Raw genomic sequence first — 21,325 nt, 5'->3', positions numbered from 1 at the left:
CCAGTCTGTAACTCACTCCCGGGTATCTGTTATTCTATATATAAACCACCCCGAACCCCTCGATTAGATTCCAGTCTGTATCTCACTCCCGGGTATCTGTTATTCTATATATAAACCACCCCGAACCCCTCGATTAGATTCCAGTCTGTAACTCACTCCCGGGTATCTGTTATTCTATATATAAACCACCCCGAACCCCTCGATTAGATTCCAGTCTGTAACTCACTCCCGGGTATCTGTTATTCTATATATAAACCACCCCGAACCCCTCGATTAGATTCCAGTCTGTAACTCGCTCCCGGGTATCTGTTATTCTGTATATAAACCACCCCGAACCCCTCGATTAGATTCCAGTCTGTAACTCGCTCCCGGGTATCTGTTATTCTGTATATAAACCACCCCGAACCCCTCGATTAGATTCCAGTCTGTAACTCACTCCCGGGTATCTGTTATTCTATATATAAACCACCCCGAACCCCTCGATTAGATTCCAGTCTGTAACTCACTCCCGGGTATCTGTTATTCTATATATAAACCACCCCGAACCCCTCGATTAGATTCCAGTCTGTAACTCACTCCCGGGTATCTGTTATTCGATATATAAACTACCCCGAACCCCTCGATTAGATTCCAGTCTGTAACTCACTCCCGGGTATTCGATATATAAACTACCCCGAACCCCTCGATTAGATTCCAGTCTGTAACTCACTCCCGGGTATCTGTTATTCTATATATAAACCACCCTGAACCCCTCGATTGGATTCCAGTCCGTAACTCACACCCGGGGACCTGTTATTCTATATATAAACTACCCCGAACCCCTCGATTAGATTCCAGTCTGTAACTCACTCCCGGGTATCTGTTATTCTGTATATAAACCACCCCGAACCCCTCGATTAGATTCCAGTCTGTAACTCACTCCCGGGTATCTGTTACTCTATATATAAACCACCCTGAACCCCTCGATTAGATTCCAGTCTGTAACTCACTCCCGGGTATCCGTTATTCTATATATAAACCACCCCGAACCCCTCGATTAGATTCCAGTCTGTAACTCACTCCCGGGTATCTGTTATTCTATATATAAACCACCCCGAACCCCTCGATTAGATTCCAGTCTGTAACTCACTCCCGGGTATCCGTTATTCTGTATATAAACCACCCCGAACCCCTCGATTAGATTCCAGTCTGTAACTCACTCCCGGGTATCTGTTATTCTATATATAAACCACCCCGAACCCCTCGATTAGATTCCAGTCTGTAACTCACTCCCGGGTATCTGTTATTCTATATATAAACCACCCCGAACCCCTCGATTAGATTCCAGTCTGTAACTCACTCCCGGGTATCTGTTATTCTATATATAAACCACCCCGAACCCCTCGATTAGATTCCAGTCTGTAACTCACTCCCGGGTATCTGTTATTCTGTATATAAACCACCCCGAACCCCTCGATTAGATTCCAGTCTGTAACTCACTCCTGGGTATCTGTTATTCAATATATAAACCACCCCGAACCCCTCGATTGGATTCCAGTCTGTAACTCACTCCCGGGTATCTGTTATTCTATATATAAACCACCCCGAACCCCTCGATTAGATTCCAGTCTGTAACTCACTCCCGGGTATCTGTTATTCTATATATAAACCCCCCCGAACCCCTCGATTAGATTCCAGTCTGTAACTCACTCCCGGGTATCTGTTATTCTATATATAAACCACCCCGAACCCCTCGATTAGATTCCAGTCCGTAACTCACACATACACAATCTATTCTTCTATATTTAATCTAACTGGTTCACAATGACCTCTGAACCCTTTGTGTTGGTCGCTAGGCCCCAAGCCTGTCTTTTTTATTCTTCTGAATTAAGTCCTCAATGTTCAAGGAGGCGAACCGCAGTTCTGAATGAGAGCAACAAACAGCGGGTCACATGATTCTCCAGCCAGCCTGTTTCCACGGCAACCGGACAAAAATGGATTACCAACTCTTCGAGTCCCCTTCACTAATTCCCCCTGGAGGTGCTCGGCTAATGTCTCGTGAAATATCTTTTCAGAGAAAGCACAGTCGGGCCAACGAATTTCACCAAAAACAAAGCCACGTCCATCCAGGCCTCAGTTGAGGCCTAATTTAGGCCTCGCGTTCAAACTGACGGCCAGGGGAGAGGGGATGCCAGGGTGGCAAAAGGGGTTTCGGCCCAGTCTGAAAGGACGCGGGTGAACGGCCTTGAGAATGTCGCGCGTGTCTCTCTCTCTCTCTCTCTCTCTCCTGACGTTTTCTCTCCTCCCTGACTCTGCACTGTTCATATTCCCAAATCCCTCATAACACTTGCAAAGTGACTCGCAAAGTAACGCTCTTTAAAGCTCACAGGCCATTCCCTCTGTCCTCGGCCTGTTGCCAAGAGAATTGGTTCTAATCGCGAATGAATTGAACGAGGGGGTGGGGTGGGGGTGGTGAGATGGTGTGGTGGAGGGGGTGGGGGGCCTTCTGGAGGGATGGGGATGAGGAAGGAGGCAGTATGACATCAGCACCTTGACAACAATATGGTTCTGTCAGCTTTTCCACGCACAAGCTAACTAATCAGCATGGATTTGTCAAGGGCAGGTCGTGCCTTACGAGCCTAGTTGAGTTCTTCGATAATGTGACTGAACACATTGACGAAGGAAGTGCCGTGGACGTAGTGTACATGGACTTCAGCAAGGCATTTGATAAGGTCCCCCATGCAAGACTTCTTGAGAAGGTGAGAGGGCATGGGATCCAAGGGCCTTTGGCCTTGTGGATCCAGAACTGGCTTGCCTGCAGAAGGCAGAGAGTGGTTGTGGATGGGGCTTTTTCTGAATGGAGGTCAGTCACCAGCGGTGTGCCTCAAGGATCTGTTCTGGGACCCTTGTTGTTTGTCATTTTCATAAATGACCTGGATGAGGAAGTGGAGGGATGGGTAAGTAAGTTCGCTGATGACACTAAGGTCGGTGGTGTTGTGGATGGTCTGGAAGGATGGCAAAAGTTGCAGCAGGACATAGATAGGATGCAGGACTGGGCGGAGAAGTGGCAGATGGACTTCAACGCGGATAAATGTGTAGTCGTCCATTTTGGCAGAACCAATGGGATGAACGAGTACACTATCAAGGGCAGAAGTCTTAGTAGTGTTGAAGAGCAGAAGGATCTGGGGGTCCGGGTCCACAGGACTCTTAAATCGGCCTCGCAGGTGGAAGAGGTGGTCAAGAAGGCGTATGGTGTACTGGCCTTCATAAATCGAGGGATTGAGTTTAGGAGTCGGGAGGTAATGCTGCAACTTTATAAGACCCTTGTCAGGCCTCATTTAGAGTATTGTGCGCAGTTCTGGTCACCTCACTATAGGAAAGATGTAGAAGCTATTGAGAGGGTACAGAGGAGATTTACAAGGATGTTGCCTGGACTGGGAGGCATGCCTTATGAAGTTAGGTTGAGGGAGCTGGGACTCTTTTCCCTGGAGAGACGAAGGTTGAGAGGCGACCTGATAGAAGTTTACAAAATGTTGAGAGGAATAGATAGGGTGGACTCTCAGAGGCTATTTCCCCGGGTTGAAATGGTCGCTACGAGAGGACACAGATTTAAGGTGCGGGGAGGGAGGTTCAGAAGTGATGTTAGGGGTAAGTTTTTCACTCAGAGGGTGGTGAGTGAATGGAATCGGCTGCCGTCAGTGGTGGTGGAGGCGAACTCGCTGGGGTCTTTTAAAAGACTTCTGGATGAGTATATGGGGTTTAATGAGATTGAGGGTTATAGATAGGTCTATAGGTTGGTAGGTGATGATGTGATCGGCGCAACTCGTGGGCCGAAGGGCCTGTTTGTGCTGTAATGTTTTATGTTCTATGTTCTAATCGTGTCGAGAGCTTCAAGTTTTTAGGTGTCCTGGTTATCAACGACATGTCCTGGTCCCCCCCATGCCGACACTATAGTTAAGAAAGCCCCACCAACGCCTCTACTTTCTCAGGAGACTAAGGAAATTTGGCATGTCCGCTACGACTCTCACCAACTTTTACAGATGCCCCATAGAAAGCATTCTTTCTGGTTGTATCACAGCTCGGTCTGGGCTCCTGCTCTGCCCAAGACCTCAAGGAACTACAAAAGGGTCGTGAATGTAGCCCAATCCATCACAAAAACCAGCCTCCCATCCATTGACTCTGTCTACACTTCCCGCTGCCTCGGGGAAAAGCAGCCGGCATAATCAAGGACCCCACACACCCCGGACATTCTCTCTTCCACCTTCTTCCATCGGGAAAAAGATACAAAAGTCTGAGGTCACGTACCGACCGACTCAAGAACAGCTTCTTCCCTGCTGCTGTCAGACTTTTGAATGGACCTACCTCGCATTAAGTTGATCTTTCTCTACACCCTAGCTATGACTGTAACACTACATTCTGCACTCTCTCCTTTCCTTCTCTGTGAACGGTATGCTTTGTCTGTATAGTGCACAAGAAACAATACTTTTCACTGTACCCCAATACATGTGACAATAATAAATCAAATCCTTCTCCCCTATGTACTCTATGAACGGTATGCTTTGTCTGTATAGTGCGCAAGAAACAATACTTTTCACTGTATCCCAATACATGTGACAATAATAAATCAAATCAAATCCTTTTCCACTGTGTAGGAGGTTCACTAGGCTGATACCGGAGTTGAGGGGGTTGAGCTATGAGGAGAGGCTGAATAAACTAGGCTTGTACTCGTTAGAGTTTAGAAGAATGAGGGGAGATCTCATTGAGACGTATAAGATGATGAATGGGATGGATAGGATAGAGGTGGAGAGACTCTTCCCGCTCAGAAAGGACAGTAGGACTAGGGGGCACAGCCTCAAGATAAAAGGGGGGCGGTTTAGAACGGAGTTGAGGAGGAACTTCTTCACTCAAAGGGTGGTGAATCTCTGGAATTCTCTGCCCGTTGAAGTGGTGGAGGTTGCCTCGCTGAATATATTTAAGACGCGGGTTGATGGGTTTTTGATAAGAGAGGGGATTAAGGGTTATGGGGAGAGGGCGGGAAAGTGGAACTGAGCCACGACAGATCAGCCATGATCTTATTGAATGGCGGGGCAGGCTCAAAGGGCTGGATGGCCTACTCCTGCTCCTATTTCTTATGTTCTTACTCTATGAATGGTATGCTTTGTCTGCACAGTGTGCAAGAAACAATACTTTTCTCTGTATCCCAATGCATGTGACAACAAGAAGTCAAACTAAATCAAATCAAAAAAATTAGAGTGAACCTTCTCAAAACTGCGTCCAATGAAATAATGTTTTCCTTCAATAAGGGAATCAAATCTGCTCGCAGTTCCCCAGATGTGATCTGCCCCGTGCCCTGCTCAATTGCAGCAAGACGTCCTCAAGTTAAAGTTTATTTATTCGTGTCACAGGTTGGCGTACATTAACACTGCAATGAAGTTACTGTGAACATCCCCCAGTCGCCAGACTCTGGCGCCTGTACAACACTGGGGAAGAATTGAGCAGCTAACCAGCACGTCTTTCAGACTCGGGGGGAGGGAAACCGGAGTACCCGGAGGAAACCCACGCAGACACGGGGTTGGGGGGGGGGCTGGTGGTAGAACGTGCAAACTCCACGCTGCCAAGATTCCCCGACAACCCACCCCTCCCACGATGGAGCAGTGTCTGCGAAGGGTGCCAGAGATGTCGGCTAGAGGGTGAACAAGACGCCTGCGTCTGAGAGGGAGCTCGTCTTATCATGAAGGGTGGGTGGATAATGTATGATGACAGTGAGGGCTTGTGTGCTGAGAGACGTTATTCATGTGAGTTCGGCACAACAGCTGTAGGCACATCAGTCAAAGATGCCTCTGTGCGGTCGAGAATCTCATTATAAAACACTCACAATCCCAGGTTATACAGGCTCTCCAAAGAGCTCCTGATCCCGGGATTTTACCTTTGGGCTACGGATGCCAGCGAACCTGGGGTCGCCCAGTCCCTACGACTGAAATAAAGTGGATGATTCTCACCCAAAGAAATGAAATTAAAATTGCCACAGATGCTATGGGTGGTTAGTTATGAATATTGCAGGTGGAAGGTGGTGAGGGGAGGTTGGGAAGGGTTTAGAGGGAGTCGGGGGGGGAAACGACGCTGCCTCTCTTGAAAGCAAAACTCGTTTCACAGGTTCCCCCCCCCTCCTCGGGGTTCAAAGATGTGGGTGGTTAGCACTACTGCCTCACGGCGCCAGGGACCCGGGTTCGATTCCCGGATGGGGTCGCTGTCTCTGTGGAGGCTGCACGTTCTCCATGAGTCTGCGTGGGTTTCCTCCGGGTGCTCCGGTTTCCTCCCGCAGTCCAAACATGTGCAGGTTAGGTGGATTGGCCATGCTAAATTGCCCCTTAGTGTCCAAAGGTCTGTAGGTTAGGTGGATTGGCTATGCTAAATTGCCCCTTAGTGTCCAAAGGTCTGTAGGTTAGGTGGATTGGCTATGCTAAATTGCCCCTTAGTGTCCAAAGGTCTGTAGGTTAGGTGGATTGGCTATGCTAAATTGCCCCTTAGTGTCCAAAGGTCTGTAGGTTAGGTGGATTGGCTATGCTAAATTGCCCCTTAGTGTCCAAAGATGTGCAGGTTAGGTGGATTGGCCATGCTAAATTCTCCCTTAGTGTCCAAAGGTCTGTAGGTTAGGTGGATTGGCTATGCTAAATTGCCCCTTGGTGTCCAAAGATGTGCAGGTTAGGTGGATTGGCCATGCTAAACTGCCCCTTAGTGTCCAAAGGTGTGTAGGTTAGGTGGATTGGCCATGCTAAATTGCCCCTTAGTGTCCAAAGATGTGCGGGTTACGTGGATTGGCTGTGCTAATTTGCCCCTTGGTGTCCAAAGATGTGTAGGTTAGGTGGATTGGCCATGCTAAATTGCCCCTTAGTGTCCAAAGATGTGCAGAATAGTTGGATTGGCCATGTTAAATTGCCTCTTAGTGTCCAAAGATGTGCAGGTTAGATGGATTGGCCATGCTAAATTGCCTTAGTGTCCAAAGATGTGCAGGTTAGGTGGATTGGCCATGCTAAATTGCCCTTTAGTGACCAAAGATGCACAGGTTAGGTGGATTGGCCATGCTAAATTGCCCTTTAGTGACCAAAGATGTGCAGGTTAGGTGGATTGGCCATGCTAAATTGTCCCTTAGTGTCCAAAGATGTGCAGGTTAGGTGGATTGGCCATGCTAAATTGTTCCTTAGTGTCCAAAGATGTGTAGGTTAGGTGGATTGGCCATGCTAAATTGCCCCTTAGTGTCCAAAGATGTGCAGGTTAGGTGGATTGGCCATGCTAAATTGTCCCTTAGTGTCCAAAGATGCGCGGGTTAGGTGGATTGGCCATGCTAAATTGCCCCTTAGTGTCCAAAGATGTGCAGGTTAGGTGGATTGGCCATGCTAAATTGCCCCTTAGTGTCCAAAGATGTGCAGGTTAGGTGGATTGGCCATGCTAAATTGTCCCTTAGTGTCCAAAGATGCGCGGGTTAGGTGGATTGGCCATGCTAAATTGCCCCTTAGTGTCCAAAGATGTGCAGGTTAGGTGGATTGGCCATGCTAAATTGCCCCTTAGTGTCCAAAGATGTGCAGGTTAGGTGGATTGGCCATGCTAAATTGTCCCTTAGTGTCCAAAGATGTGCAGGTTAGGTGGATTGGCCATGCTAAATTGCCCCTTAGTGTCCAAAGATGCGCGGGTTAGGTGGATTGGCCATGCTAAATTGCCCCTTAGTGTCCAAAGATGTGCAGGTTAGGTGGATTGGCCATGCTAAATTGCCCCTTAGTGTCCAAAGATGTGCAGGTGAGGTGGATTGGCCATGCTAAATTGCCCCTTAGTGTCCAAAGATGTGCAGATTAGATGGATTGGCCATGCTAAATTGCCCCTTAGTGTCCAAAGATGTGCAGGTTAGGTGGATTGGCCATGCTAAATTGCCCCTTAGTGTCCAAAGATGTGCAGATTAGATGGATTGGCCATGCTAAATTGCCCCTTAGTGTCCAAAGATGTGCAGGTTAGGTGGATTGGCCATGCTAAATTGCCCCTTAGTGTCCAAAGATGTGCAGATTAGATGGATTGGCCATGCTAAATTGCCCCTTAGTGTCCAAAGATGTGCAGATTAGATGGATTGGCCATGCTAAATTGTCCCTTGGTGTACAAAGATGTGCGGGTTAGGTGGATTGGCCATGCTAAGCTGCCCCTTAGTGTCAGGGGGATTAGCTAGGGTAAATGCATGGTGTTACGGGGATAGGGGCTGGGTGGGATTGTGGTCGGTGTCGACCCGATGGGCCGAACGGCCTCCTTCTGCTGTGTCGGGATTCTAGGATTCCAATGCCCTTATGAGGCAGTCGCCATCCTGACTCGGAAAGATATCGGCCATTCCTTCACGATCTCCCTGGATCTCCCTCCGTCACGGCAGTGCGGGTGGACCTACACCGCGTGGGACTGCAGCGGGTTCAAGATGGCGGGTACACTCACCACCTTCTCAATTAGGGATCGGGGGGGGGTGGGTAATAAATATTAGTGGGTATAATATGTAGGGCCTGGGTGGGATTGTGTTCGGTGCAGACTCAATGGGCCGAATGGCCTCTTTCTGCACTGTAGGATTTTCTATGATTTCTATCCCGCCATTCTATGGTTTCAGCTTCGATGGTATCTGTCATTGTGGAGCAGATAGATCTCTCAGCGGGCACTGCCAATGCCACCCACGCCTGTCCTGCTCTCTAAATATGTGGCCATTTTCAGGCACTCTATTTTTAAAAACATTTATTTCGTGAAGGCGTGATTTTGCAAGCGTGATGAGTCACTGGCTTTGGTGATGTACAAGTGTTGGAAATGAGATTTGGTCGTCCTCATGGCTTAGAGGAACAGGAGCACTGAAATTAGAAGCCGGAAGAGTTCATTTGGCCCTTCGAGCCTGCTCCGCCATTCATTTTGATCACGGCTAATCATCAAATTCTCCCCACTTCCCAGAATGGGATGCTGGCCTTCATAGCGAGGGGGATTGAATATAAAAGTAGGGAGGTCTTGCTGCAGCTGTATAGGGCATTGGTGAGGCCGCAGCTGGAGTACTGTGTGCAGTTTTGGTCGCCGTACTTACGCAAGGATATTTTGGCCCTGGAGGGAGTGCAGAGGAGGTTTACTAGGCTGATACCGGAGTTGAGGGGGTTGAGCTATGAGGAGAGGCTGAATAAACTAGGCTTGTACTCGTTAGAGTTTAGAAGAATGAGGGGAGATCTCATTGAGACGTATAAGATGATGAATGGGATGGATAGGATAGAGGTGGAGAGACTCTTCCCGCTCAAAAAAGACAGTAGGACTAGGGGGCACAGCCTCAAGATAAAGGGGGGGCGGTTTAGAACGGAGTTGAGGAGGAACTTCTTCACTCAAAGGGTGGTGAATCTCTGGAATTCTCTGCCCGTTGAAGTGGTGGAGGCTGCCTCGCTAAATATTTTTAAGAAGCGGGTTGATGGGTTTTTGATAAGAGAGGGGATTAAGGGTTATGGGGAGAGGGCGGGAATGTGGAACTGAGACACGACAGATCAGCCATGATCTTATTGAATGGCGGGGCAGGCTCGAAGGGCTAGATGGCCTACTCCTGCTCCTATTTCTTATTTCTTATGTTCTCCCCCCATATCCCTCAATCCCTTGAGCCCCAAGATCCATGTCTAATTTCTTCTCGAAATCACACAACGTTTTGGCCTCAGCTACTTTCTGTGGAAGTGAGTTCCACACATTCGCCACCCTCTGGGTGAAGAAATTTCTCCCCACCCCAGTCTTAAAGGGTTTACCCCCTTATCCTCAAACTGTGACCCCCCTCTCCATCGGGAACATTCTCTCTGAACCTACCCTGTCTAACCCAGGGGCAGCACAATGACCCAGTGCCCCTGACGCTGCCCTCGCGGCGTCAGGGGCCTGGATTCAATCCTGGCCTCGGGTCACTGGCTGTGTGGAGTCCGCATGTTCTCCCCGTGTCTGCGTGGGTTTCCTCCGGGCGCTCCGGTTTCCTCCCGCAGTCCAAAAGATGTGCGGGTTCGGTGGATTGGCCATTGGTGTGGGGGGGACTAGTAGCTAGGGTAAATGCATCGGGTTATCAGGATAGGGGCTGGATGGGCTTGTCGTCGATGTGGATTCTTTCTGCACTGTAGGAATTCTATGTCTATAAGACCATAAGACATAGGAGCAGAATTAGGCCACTCGGCCCATCGAGTCTGTTCCGCCATTCAATCATGGCTGATATTTTTCTCATCCCCCATTCTCCTGCCTTTTCCCCCTGATCCCCTTATTAATCAGGAACCGATCTATCTCTGTCTTAAAGACACTCGATGACCTCCACAGCCTTCTGCGGCAAAGATTCCCCACTCTCTGGCTGAAGAAATTCCTCCTCATCTCTGTTTTAAAGGATCGTCCCTTTAGCCCAAGGTTGTGCCCTCTGGTTCTAGTTTTTCCCACTAGTGGACACATCCTCTCCACGTCCACTCTATCCAGGGCCTCGCAGTATCCTCAAAGTTTCAATAAGATCCCCCCCTCCATCCTTCTAAACTCCAACGAGTACAGACCCAGAGTCCTCAACCCATTCCTCGTACGACAAGCTCTTCATTCCAGGGATCATTCTTGGACCCTTTCCAAGGCCGGCACATCCTTCCTTAGATATAGAGCCCAAAACTGCTCACAATTCTCCAAATGGGGTCTGCCCAGAGCCTGATACAGCCTCAGAAGTACATCCCTGCTCTTGTATTCTAGCCCTCTCGAGATGAATGCTAACATTGCATTTGCCTTCCTAACTGCCGACTGAACCTGCACGTTAACCTTCAGAGAATCTTGAACAAGGAATCCCAAGGCCCTTTGTGTTTCTGATTCCCTAAGCATTTTCCCATTTGGAAAATAGTCTGTGCCTCCATTTCCTCCTTCTGAAGTGCAATAACCTCACACTTTCCCACATTGTATTTCATCTGTCATATCTTTGCCCACTCTCCCAACCTGCCCAAGTCCCTCTACAGCTGCCCGCCCCCCCCAAATTCCTCAATATTACATATCCCTTCTACATATCTTTGTGTCTTCAACTTAGCAGCAATGCCTATGTCCACCCTGTTAGAATTTTATAAGCTACTATGAGATCCCCTCTCACTCTTCTGAATTCCAGTGAAGATATGGAATGGGATGCTGGCCTTCATAGCGAGGGGGATTGAATATAAAAGTAGGGAGGTCTTGCTGCAGCTGTATAGGGCATTGGTGAGGCCGCAGCTGGAGTACTGTGTGCAGTTTTGGTCGCCGTACTTACGCAAGGATATTTTGGCCTTGGAGGGAGTGCAGAGGAGGTTTACTAGGCTGATACCGGAGTTGAGGGGGTTGAGCTATGAGGAGAGGCTGAATAAACTAGGCTTGTACTCGTTAGAGTTTAGAAGAATGAGGGGAGATCTCATTGAGATGTATAAGATGATGAATGGGATGGATAGGATAGAGGTGGAGAGACTCTTCCCGCTCAAAAAAGACAGTAGGACTAGGGGGCACAGCCTCAAGATAAAGCGGGAGCGGTTTAGAACGGAGTTGAGGAGGAACTTCTTCACTCAAAGGGTGGTGAATCTCTGGAATTCTCTGCCCGTTGAAGTGGTGGAGGCTGCCTCGCTAAATATTTTTAAGAAGCTGGTTGATGGGTTCTTGATAAGAGAGGGGATTAAGGGTTATGGGGAGAGGGCGGGAAAGTGGAACTGAGCCACGACAGATCAGCCATGATCTTATTGAATGGCGGGGCAGGCTCGAAGGGCTAGATGGCCTACTCCTGCTCCTATTTCTTATGTTCTTATATCCCTGACCAACTGAGCCTCTCCTTATTTGATAGACCTGCCACCCCAGGAATCAGTCTGGTAAACCTTGGCTGTCTGGGTGTACAGATACACAGGCCACTGGAACTGGTAACACAGGCGGACAAGGTACTCAAGAAGGCATGCTTGCCTCCATTGGTCAGGGCATTGAGTTTAAAGATTACCAAGTCATGTTGCAGCTTTATAGAACCTTAGTGAGGCCGCACTTGGAATATAGTGTTCAATTCTGGTCGCCCACACTACCAGAAGGATGTGGAGGCTTTGGAGAGGGTACAGAAAAGATTTACCAGGATGTTGCCCTGGTATGGAGGGCATTAGCTACGAGGAGAGGTTGGAGAAACTTGGTTTGTTCTCACTGGAGGTTGACCTGATAAGAAGTCTACAAGATTATGAGGGACAGAGTGGATAGTCAGAAGCTTTCTCCCCCAGGGTGATAGAGCCAATTACTAGGGGGGCACAGGTTTAAAGTGCGAGGGGCAAGGTTTAAAGGAGATGTACGAGACAGATCTTTTTTACCTAGAGGCTGGTGGGCGCCTGGAAGTCACTGCTGGGGGAATTAGTGGAAGCAGATACAAGGGGATCCGGACAAATACATGAATAGGATGGGAATGGAGGGATATGGTTCCCGGAAGGGTAGGGGGTTTTAGTTCAGTCGGGGCAGTATGGTCGGTGCAGAGGGCTGTTCCCGTGCTGTAATTTTCTTTGTTCTTTGCTCTTAGTAGCAAGGACATCCTTCCTTAGATAATGATATCAAAACTGTACACAATACTCCAGGCATGGCCTCACCAACATCCTATACAATTGCAGTGAAACATTGCTGTGATATCATTAAGTGGGAGTCAGGTTACAAAAGAACATAAGAAATAGGAGCAGGAGTCGGCCATCTAGCCCTTCGAGCCTGCCCCGCCATTCAATAAGATCATGGCTGATCTGATAGTGGATCAGTTCCACTTTCCCGCTTTCTCCCCTTAATTCCCCTGTCTATCAGAAACCTATCTACCCGTGACTTCAATATATTTAGCGAGGTAGCCTCCACCACTTCAACGGGCAGAGAATTCCAGAGATTCACCACCCTTTGAGTGAAGAAGTTCCTCCTCAACTCCATTCTAAACCAACCCCCCCTTATCTTGAGGCTGTGCCCTCTAGTCCTGCTGTCCTTTCTAAGCGGGAAGAATCTCTCTGCCTCTACCCTATCCGTCCCCTTCATTATCTTATACGTCTCTATAAGATCCCCCCTCATCCTTTTAAACTCCGAGTACAGGCCCAGTCTATTCAATCTCTCCTCATAAGCTAACACCCTCATCTCCAGCCTAGTAAACCTCCTCTGCACTCCCTCCAAGGCCAAAATATCCTTGCGTAAGTGCAGCGACCAAAACTGCACACAGTACTCCAGCTGCGGCCTCACCAATGCCCTATACAGCCGCAGCAAGACCTCCCTACTTTTATATTCAATCCCCCTCGCTATGAAGGCCAGCATCCCATTCGCCTTCCTGTCCACCTGCTGCACCTGCAGGCTGGGTTTTTGCGACTCATGCACAAGGACGCCCAGGTCCCTCTGCACCGTCGCCTGCTGCAGTTTTTCGCCACGTAAGTAATAATCCTTCCTACCATTATTCCTACCAAAGTGGACCACCTCACACTTGCCAACATTAAATTCCATTTGCCATTTCCTGGCCCTATTTATTCCTGAATCCTATTTATTGACCACAGCTCAGCCTCAACACCATTATTCCCACTAAACTCATCCCCAAACTCCGTGGCCTGGGCCCTCGGCTCCTCCCTCTGAGACTGGACCCTGAACTTCCTAACTCACAGGCCACAATCAGTGAAGATAGGCAGCCTCCTCCACGATCGTCCTCAACACTGGGTGCCCCACAAGGCTGTGTTCTCAGCCCCCCTGCTATACTCCTTATACACCTACAAGTGTGGCCAAATTCCCCTCCAATTCGATTCTCAAGTTTGCCGATGACACCACCCTCGTGGGTCCGATTTCAAACAATGACGAGACAGAGTACAGGAATGAGACAGAGAATCTGGTGAACTGGTGACAATAATCTCTCCCTCAATGTCAACAAGTCAAAGGAGATTGTCATTGACTTCAAGAAGTGTCATTGACTTCAAGAAAGTGCCCCTGTCTACATCAACGGGGATGAAGTAGAAAGGGTCAAGAGCTTAAAGTTTTTAGGTGTCCAGATCACTAACAACCTGCCCTGGTCCCCCCCCCAATGCCGACACTATAGTTAAGAAAGCCCCACCAACGCCTCTACTTTCTCAGAAGACTAAGGAAATTTGGCATGTCCGCTATGACTCTCACCAACTTTTACAGATGCCCCATAGAAAGCATTCTTTCTGGGTTGTATCACAGCTTGGTCTGGGCTCCTGCTCTGCCCAAGACCACAAGGAACTACAAAGGGTTGTGAACGTAGCCCCAGTCCATCACACAAACCAGCCTCCCATCCATTGACTCTGTCTACACTTCCCGCTGCCTCGGGGAAAAGCAGCCAGCATAATTAAGGACATAAGAGCATAAGAAATAGGAGCAGGAGTAGGCCATCCAGCCCTTCGAGCCTGCCCCGCCATTCAATAAGATCATGGCTGATCTGTCGTGGCTCAGTTCCACATTCCCGCCCTCTCCCCATAACCCTTAATCCCCTCTCTTATCAAAAACCCATCAACCCGCGTCTTAAAAGTATTGAGTGAGGCAGCCTCCACCACTTCAACGGGCAGAGAATTCCAGAGATTCACCACTCTTTGAGTGAAGAAGTTCCTCCTCAACTCCGTTCTAAACCGCCCCCCCTTTATCATGAGGCTGTGCCCCCTAGTCCTACTGTCCTTTCTGAGCGGGAAGAGTCTCTCCACCTCTATCCTATCCATCCCATTCATCATCTTATACGTCTCAATGAGATCTCCCCTCATTCTTCTAAACTCTAACGAGTACAAGCCTAGTTTATTCAGCCTCTCCTCATAGCTCAACCCCCTCAACTCCGGCATCAGCCTAGTAAACCTCCTCTGCACTCCCTCCAGGGCCAAAATATCCTTGCGCAAGTGCGGCGTCCAAAACTGCACACAGTACTCCAGCTGCGGCCTCACCAATGCCCTATACAGCTGCAGCAAGACCTCCCTACTTTTATATTCAATCCCCCTCGCTATGAAGGCCAGCATCCCATTCGCCTTCCTGACCACCTGCTGCACCTGCAAGCTGGGTTTTTGCGACTCATGCACAAGGACGCCCAGGTCCCTCTGCACCGTCGCCTGCTGCAGTTTTTCGCCACGTAAGTAATAATCCTTCCTACCATTATTCCTACCAAAGTGGACCACCTCACACTTGCCAACATTAAATTCCATTTGCCATTTCCTGGCCCTATTTATTCCTGAATCCTATTTATTGACCACAGCTCAGCCTCAACACCATTATTCCCACTAAACTCATCCCCAAATTCTGTGGCCTGGGCCCTCGGCTCCTCCCTCTGAGACTGGACCCTGAACTTCCTAACTCACAGGCCACAATCAGTGAAGATAGGCAACCTCCTCCACGATCGTCCTCAACACTGGGTGCCCCACAAGGCTGTGTTCTCAGCCCCCCTGCTATACTCCTTATACACCTACAAGTGTGGCCAAATTCCCCTCCAATTCGATTCTCAAGTTTGCCGATGACACCACCCTCGTGGGTCCGATTTCAAACAATGACGAGACAGAGTACAGGAATGAGACAGAGAATCTGGTGAACCGGTGACAATAATCTCTCCCTCAATGTCAACAAGACAAAGGAGATTGTCATTGACTTCAAGAAGTGTAGTGGAGAAAGTGCCCCTGTCTACATCAACGGGGATGAAGTAGAAAGGGTCGAGAGCTTAAAGATTTTAGGTGTCCAGATCACCAACAACCTGTCCTGGTCCCCCCCAATGCCGACACTATGGTTAAGAAAGCCCACCAACGCCTCTACTTTCTCAGAAGACTAAGGAAATTTGGCATGTCCGCTACGACTCTCACCAACTTTTACAGATGCCCCATAGAAAGCATTCTTTCTGGTTGTATCACAGCTTGGTCTGGGCTCCTGCTCTGCCCAAGACCACAAGGAACTACAAAAGGGTCGTGAATGTAGCCCAATCCATCACACAAACCAGCCTTCCATCCATTGACTCTGTCTACACTTCCCGCTGCCTCGGGGAAAAGCAGCCAGCATAATCAAGGACATAAGAACATAAGAAATAGGAGCAGGAGTAGGCCATCCAGCCCTTCGAGCCTGCCCCGCCATTCAATAAGATCATGGCTGATCTGTCGTGGCTCAGTTCCACATTCCCGCCCTCTCCCCATAACCCTTAATCCCCTCTCTTATCAAAAACCCATCAACCCGCGTCTTAAATATATTTAGCGAGGCAGCCTCCACCACTTCAACGGGCAGAGAATTCCAGAGATTCACCACCCTTTGAGTGAAGAAGTTCCTCCTCAACTCCGTTCTAAACCGCCCCCCCTTTATCTTGAGGCTGTGCCCCCTAGTCCTACTGTCCTTTCTGAGTGGGAAGAGTCTCTCCACCTCTATCCTATCCATCCCATTCATCATCTTATACGTCTCAATGAGATCTCCCCTCATTCTTCTAAACTCTAACGAGTACAAGCCCAGTTTATTCAGCCTCTCCTCATAGCTCAACCCCCTCAACTCCGGCATCAGCCTAGTAAACCTCCTCTGCACTCCCTCCAAGGCCAAAATATCCTTGTGCAAGTGCGGCGACCAAAACTGCACACAGTACTCCAGCTGCGGCCTCACCAATGCCCTATACAGCTGCAGCAAGACCTCCCTACTTTTATATTCAATCCCCCTCGCTATGAAGGCCAGCATCCCATTCGCCATCCTGACCACCTGCTGCACCTGCAGGCTGGGTTTTTGCGACTCGTGCACAAGGACGCCCAGGTCCCTCTGCACCGTCGCCTGCTGCAGTTTTTCGCCCCGTAAGTAATAGTCCCAAATCCTTCTCCCCTATGTACTCTATGAACGGTATGCTTTGTCTGTATAGCGCGCAAGAAACAAGACTTTTCTCTGTATCCCAATACACGTGACAATAATAAATCAAATCGAGTGTGGTCCGACCAGAGTTCAGTGCAGACTGAGTGTAAGTTGTGGAGCGGGGGGGATTCCGATACTCACCGAGTACGCCCAGTCTGTAGTTGATGGTGACGACAATAACATTGCCGTAGCTTGCCAGAACGCTCCCCTCGAACATGTTCCCCGTTCCCTCCATGTAGGAACCCCCGTGGACAAACATCATTACCGGCTTGGGGCCGCTGTCTCGGATATCTGAGAGAGAGAGAGATACAGCGTGTTACCAATACATTCCGCTAAGATAATATAATCGCAGGAATAGCCCTGAATTTAGATCGAAACTACATTCAATTCAACTCAAGGCAGCTGGAATGCATGCTGGAGTGATACAAAACATACACATAGATACTCAATTCAATCATTTGGATCAGTACAAATGTTTATCATAATCCCCACCAACCTCCCCCCATGCCCTCCCCACTCAACCTACCCTATTCCTCTCTCCCCAACATGTTTATCCACCATTCCTCCCCTCCTCTTTACTGTCTCAATGCTATTCACCTCCCCCATTCCCCATGGGACTGAGTCCCACATTCTCCCCCACTCCCCCTGTGGGAGTGAGTCCCACATTCTCCCCATTCCCCGTGGGAGTGAGTCCCACATTCTCCCCCACTCCCCGTGGGAGTGAGTCCCACATTCTCCCCCACTCCCCGTGGGAGTGAGTCCCACATTCTCCCCCACTCTCTGGGCAAAGATACTTCTCCTGAACTCCTCATTGGATTAATCCGAGATTATCCGACATCGATGGCCCTGAGTTCTGGTCTGCGCACAAGGGGGAACATATCCCTGTGCCGCCCCAATCGAAACCCCCTTCAGAATTTTACAGATGTCACCCTCCCCTCCGTGTCAGTTCTCATTTCCAATTTGCCCTTTAACACGTTTGTCTGATGGTTTTCTCCGGTGAGTCTCTCGCTCTCTCACGGCGTAACTGGACCACCATCAACCAGCTATGGCCTCACCACGGATCGACACAGCTTCCCACGTTCCTGATCCGTTTCTCGAGCGGCCTTTCCGTGCCAGCTGGAACTGACTTCACAAAGACTCTCTCTTCCGCGCGCGCTCTCCGTCCAATTTGCAAGCCGTGAACTGGGGCGGGCTTTGAACCGGGGGCTCTAGTTGACACGCTACCTGTCCCTGCCCAGGACGAGCTTGGTTACGTTGGTCTCCCCAACCTCGAGTCTGCACTGAACACAATCCCGACCCAGGCCCTCCCCCCAAATTACACCCACTAATCCCTCTAACTCAGGCAACCCCGGGACACTAAGGGGCAATTAGCACGGCCCATCCGCCTAACCCGTACATCTTGGGACTGTGGGAGGAAACCGGAGCAAACCCACGCAGACACGGGGAGGATGTGCAAACTCCACACGGACAGTGAGCCCGAGCCAGGAATCGAACCCAGGACCCTGGAGCTGTGAAGCAGCAGTGCTAACCCACTGTGCCACCGTGTCGCCCCCTCGGTAGGACAGATGTCAGAGGTAAGTTCTTTACTCAGAGGGTAGTAAGGGCGTGGAATGCCCTGCCTGCAGCAGTTGTGGACTCGCCAACTTTAAGGGCACTTAAATGGTCATTGGATGAACATAGAACATTACAGCACAGTGAAGGCCCTTTGGCCCTCAATGTTGTGCCAAGCTATGTCCAAACCCAAGATATTAATATTAAGAATATTAAGATATTAAGAAATAGGAGCAGGAGTAGGCCATCTAGCCCTTCGAGCCTGCCCCGCCATTCAATAAGATCATGGCTGATCTGTCGTGGCTCAGTTCCACTTTCCCACCCTCTCCCCATAACCCTTAATCCCCTCTCTTATCAAAAACCCATCAACCCGCTTCTTAAAAATATTTAGCGAGGCAGCCTCCACCACTTCAACGGGCAGAGAATTCCAGAGATTCACCACCCTTTGAGTGAAGAAGTTCCTCCTCAACTCTGTTCTAAACCGCCCCCCCCTTTATCTTGAGGCTGTGCCCCCTAGTCCTACTGTCCTTTCTGAGCGGGAAGAGTCTCTCCACCTCTATCCTATCCATCCCATTCATCATCTTATACGTCTCAATGAGATCTTTGAGATTGATCTTGATCTTTGAGATCAAGCTATCCCACTCCCTATCATTCTGGTGTACTCCATGTACCTATCCAATAACCGCTTGGAAGTTTCTATAGCGTCCGACTATCACAGCAGGCAGCCCATTCCACATCCCAACCACTCTCTGAGTGAAGAATCTACCTCGGACATCCCTCCTATATCTCCCACCATCAACCTTATAGTTATGCCCCCTAGTGTGGATGATATTGGAAGAGTGGAGGTTAGATGGGCTTTAGATTGGTTTCCCAGGTTGGCGCAACATTGAGGGCCAACGTTCTATGTAATGTTCTATGTTCCTGGTCAACAGAGGGTGAGTGAGTTCAAAGGTTATGGGGAGAAAGGCCATTGAGTTGGAGATCAACCATGTTGATGGTGAATGGTGGAGTAGGTTCCGAGGGCCAAATGGCCTCCACTTGCTTCTATCTTCTCTGCATTCTGATCAAATGGAGAGAGAGGGGAAGGGGGCGAGAGACGGAGAGAGAGATAGAGAGAGAGACAGAGTGAGATAGATAAAGAGAGAAAGAGAAATAGAGAGAGACAGAGGGAGAGGGATGGAGAGAGAGAGAGAGAAGGGTAGAGACAGAGAAAGAGATAGAGTGACTGAGAATGGGACAGAGATAGGGAGAGACACAGAATGACACAGAGATAGAGAGACAGAGTGAGATAGACAGTGAGGGAAAGAGATATAGAGAGAGAGGGATGGAGAGCGCGGGGAGAGACAGAGATAAACAGAGAGCCAGAGAGAGGCAGAGAGAGAGAGAGAGACAAGGAGGGATGGAGAGAGACAGACAGAAGGGTAGGGACAGAGAGAGAGATAAATAGAGTGAGAGAGTGAGACAAGAAAGAGAGAGACACAGAGTGACACAGAAATAGAGGGAGAGACAGAGTGAGATTGACAGTGAGGGAAAGAGATATAGAGAGAGAGAGATGGAGAGCGGGGGAGAGACAGAGACAGAGATAAACAGAGAGCGAGAGAGAGGCAGAGAGAGAGAGAGACAGGGAGGGATGGAGAGAGAGAGACAGACAGAAGGGTAGAGACAGAGAGAGAGAGATAAATAGAGTGAGAGAGAGAGTGAGACAGAGATAGAGAGAGACACAGAGTGACAGAAATAGAGGGAGAGACAGAGTGAGATAGGCAGTGAGGTAAAGACATAGAGAGAGAGAGAGGGATTGAGAGAATAGTGAGGGGGGAGAGACAGAGACAGAGATAAAGAGAGAGAGAGAGGCAGACGGAGAGAGAGAGAGGGAGGGATGGAGAGATGGAGGGGAGAGAAAGATAAGAGAGACAGAGTGAGATAGGCAATGAGAGAAAGAGATATAGAGAGAGAGAAAGGGACGGTTGGAAAGAAAAGGGGAGAGATGGAGAGAGAGAGAGATAAATAGACAGAGTGGGACTCAGAGATAGTGAGAGAGAGAGGGACAGTGAAATAGACAGTGAGGGAAAGAGATAGATAGAGAGAGAGACAGACAGACAGACAGAGAGAGACAGAGATAGAGAGAGAAAGAGACAGAGAAAGATCAAAAAATTGAGAGAAAGACAGAAAGTGTTAGACAGTGAGAGGAAAAGATAGAGGGAGAGACAAAGAGATAGATAAATAGAGAAAGAGAGAGAGACAGAGTGAGAGAGAGAGAGAGAGACACAGAGAGAGACAGACAAAGTGAGAGTGAAAGATCGAGATAGAGAGAGACAGAGTGAGAGTGATAGAGAGAGAGGGGAAGAGAGAGAGATAAGATGTGCGGGTTAGGTGGATTGGCCATGCTAAATTGCCCCTTAGTGTCAGGGGGACTGGCTAGGGTAGATGCACGGGGTTATGGGGATAGGACCTGGGTGGGATTCTGGTTGATGGGCTGAATGGACTTCTTTTGCACTATAGAGATTCTACGAAAGAGAGAGAGAAAAAGAGAATAGAGACAGAGATAGAGAAAGGGAGGGACAGAGTGAGATAGATATTGAGAGACAGAGAGAAAGAGAGGGAGGGAGGGTGGCATCAGTACACGCAGGTTCCAGAACTGTTAAAGACCCAGGTATCAAAGATGTTTAACCCTTTGCTGGTCTTGCCTGGATGGGTGCGGTCCAACAACACAGAAGATGTTCGACACCATCCAGGACAAAGCTTGATTGGCACCCTATCCACAAACACCCACTACCCCCCCAACACTGATGGCAGCCGTGGGTACCATCTACAAGATGCAGCGACTCACCAAGGCTCCTTAGACAGCGCCTTCCAAGCCCACCACCTCTACCATCTAGAGGGACAAGGGCAGCAGATACCCGGGGAACACCCCACCGCCACCTGGAGGTTCCCCCTCCGAGCCACTCGCCGACTTGGATATATATCGGCCGTCCCCTCGCAGTCGCTG

The 21,325-nt window shown here is 49.2% G+C and overlaps 1 protein-coding gene across 1 annotated transcript in view; it reads right to left on the bottom strand.

Annotated features, from left to right (window-relative positions):
• Positions 1–21,325, bottom strand: part of LOC145339540 (neuroligin-2-like) — a gene marked incomplete at its 3' end in the record, with an annotated part of 64,277 nt that overhangs the window by 20,988 nt on the left and 21,964 nt on the right. Inside the window, exon 4 of the mRNA XM_080184019.1 lies at positions 16,930–17,079. Coding sequence (XP_080040145.1) covers positions 16,930–17,079 — 150 coding nt within the window. The remainder of the gene's footprint in view (positions 1–16,929; positions 17,080–21,325) is intronic.

This window comes from Carcharhinus amblyrhynchos, unplaced genomic scaffold (assembly GCF_965287045.1).
Source record: "Carcharhinus amblyrhynchos unplaced genomic scaffold, sCarAmb.v2.hapA scaffold_524, whole genome shotgun sequence".
Lineage (NCBI taxonomy): Eukaryota > Metazoa > Chordata > Chondrichthyes > Carcharhiniformes > Carcharhinidae > Carcharhinus > Carcharhinus amblyrhynchos.
The sequence above is the reverse complement of the archived record's forward strand: the minus strand, read 5'-3'. Positions and strand labels throughout refer to the sequence as shown.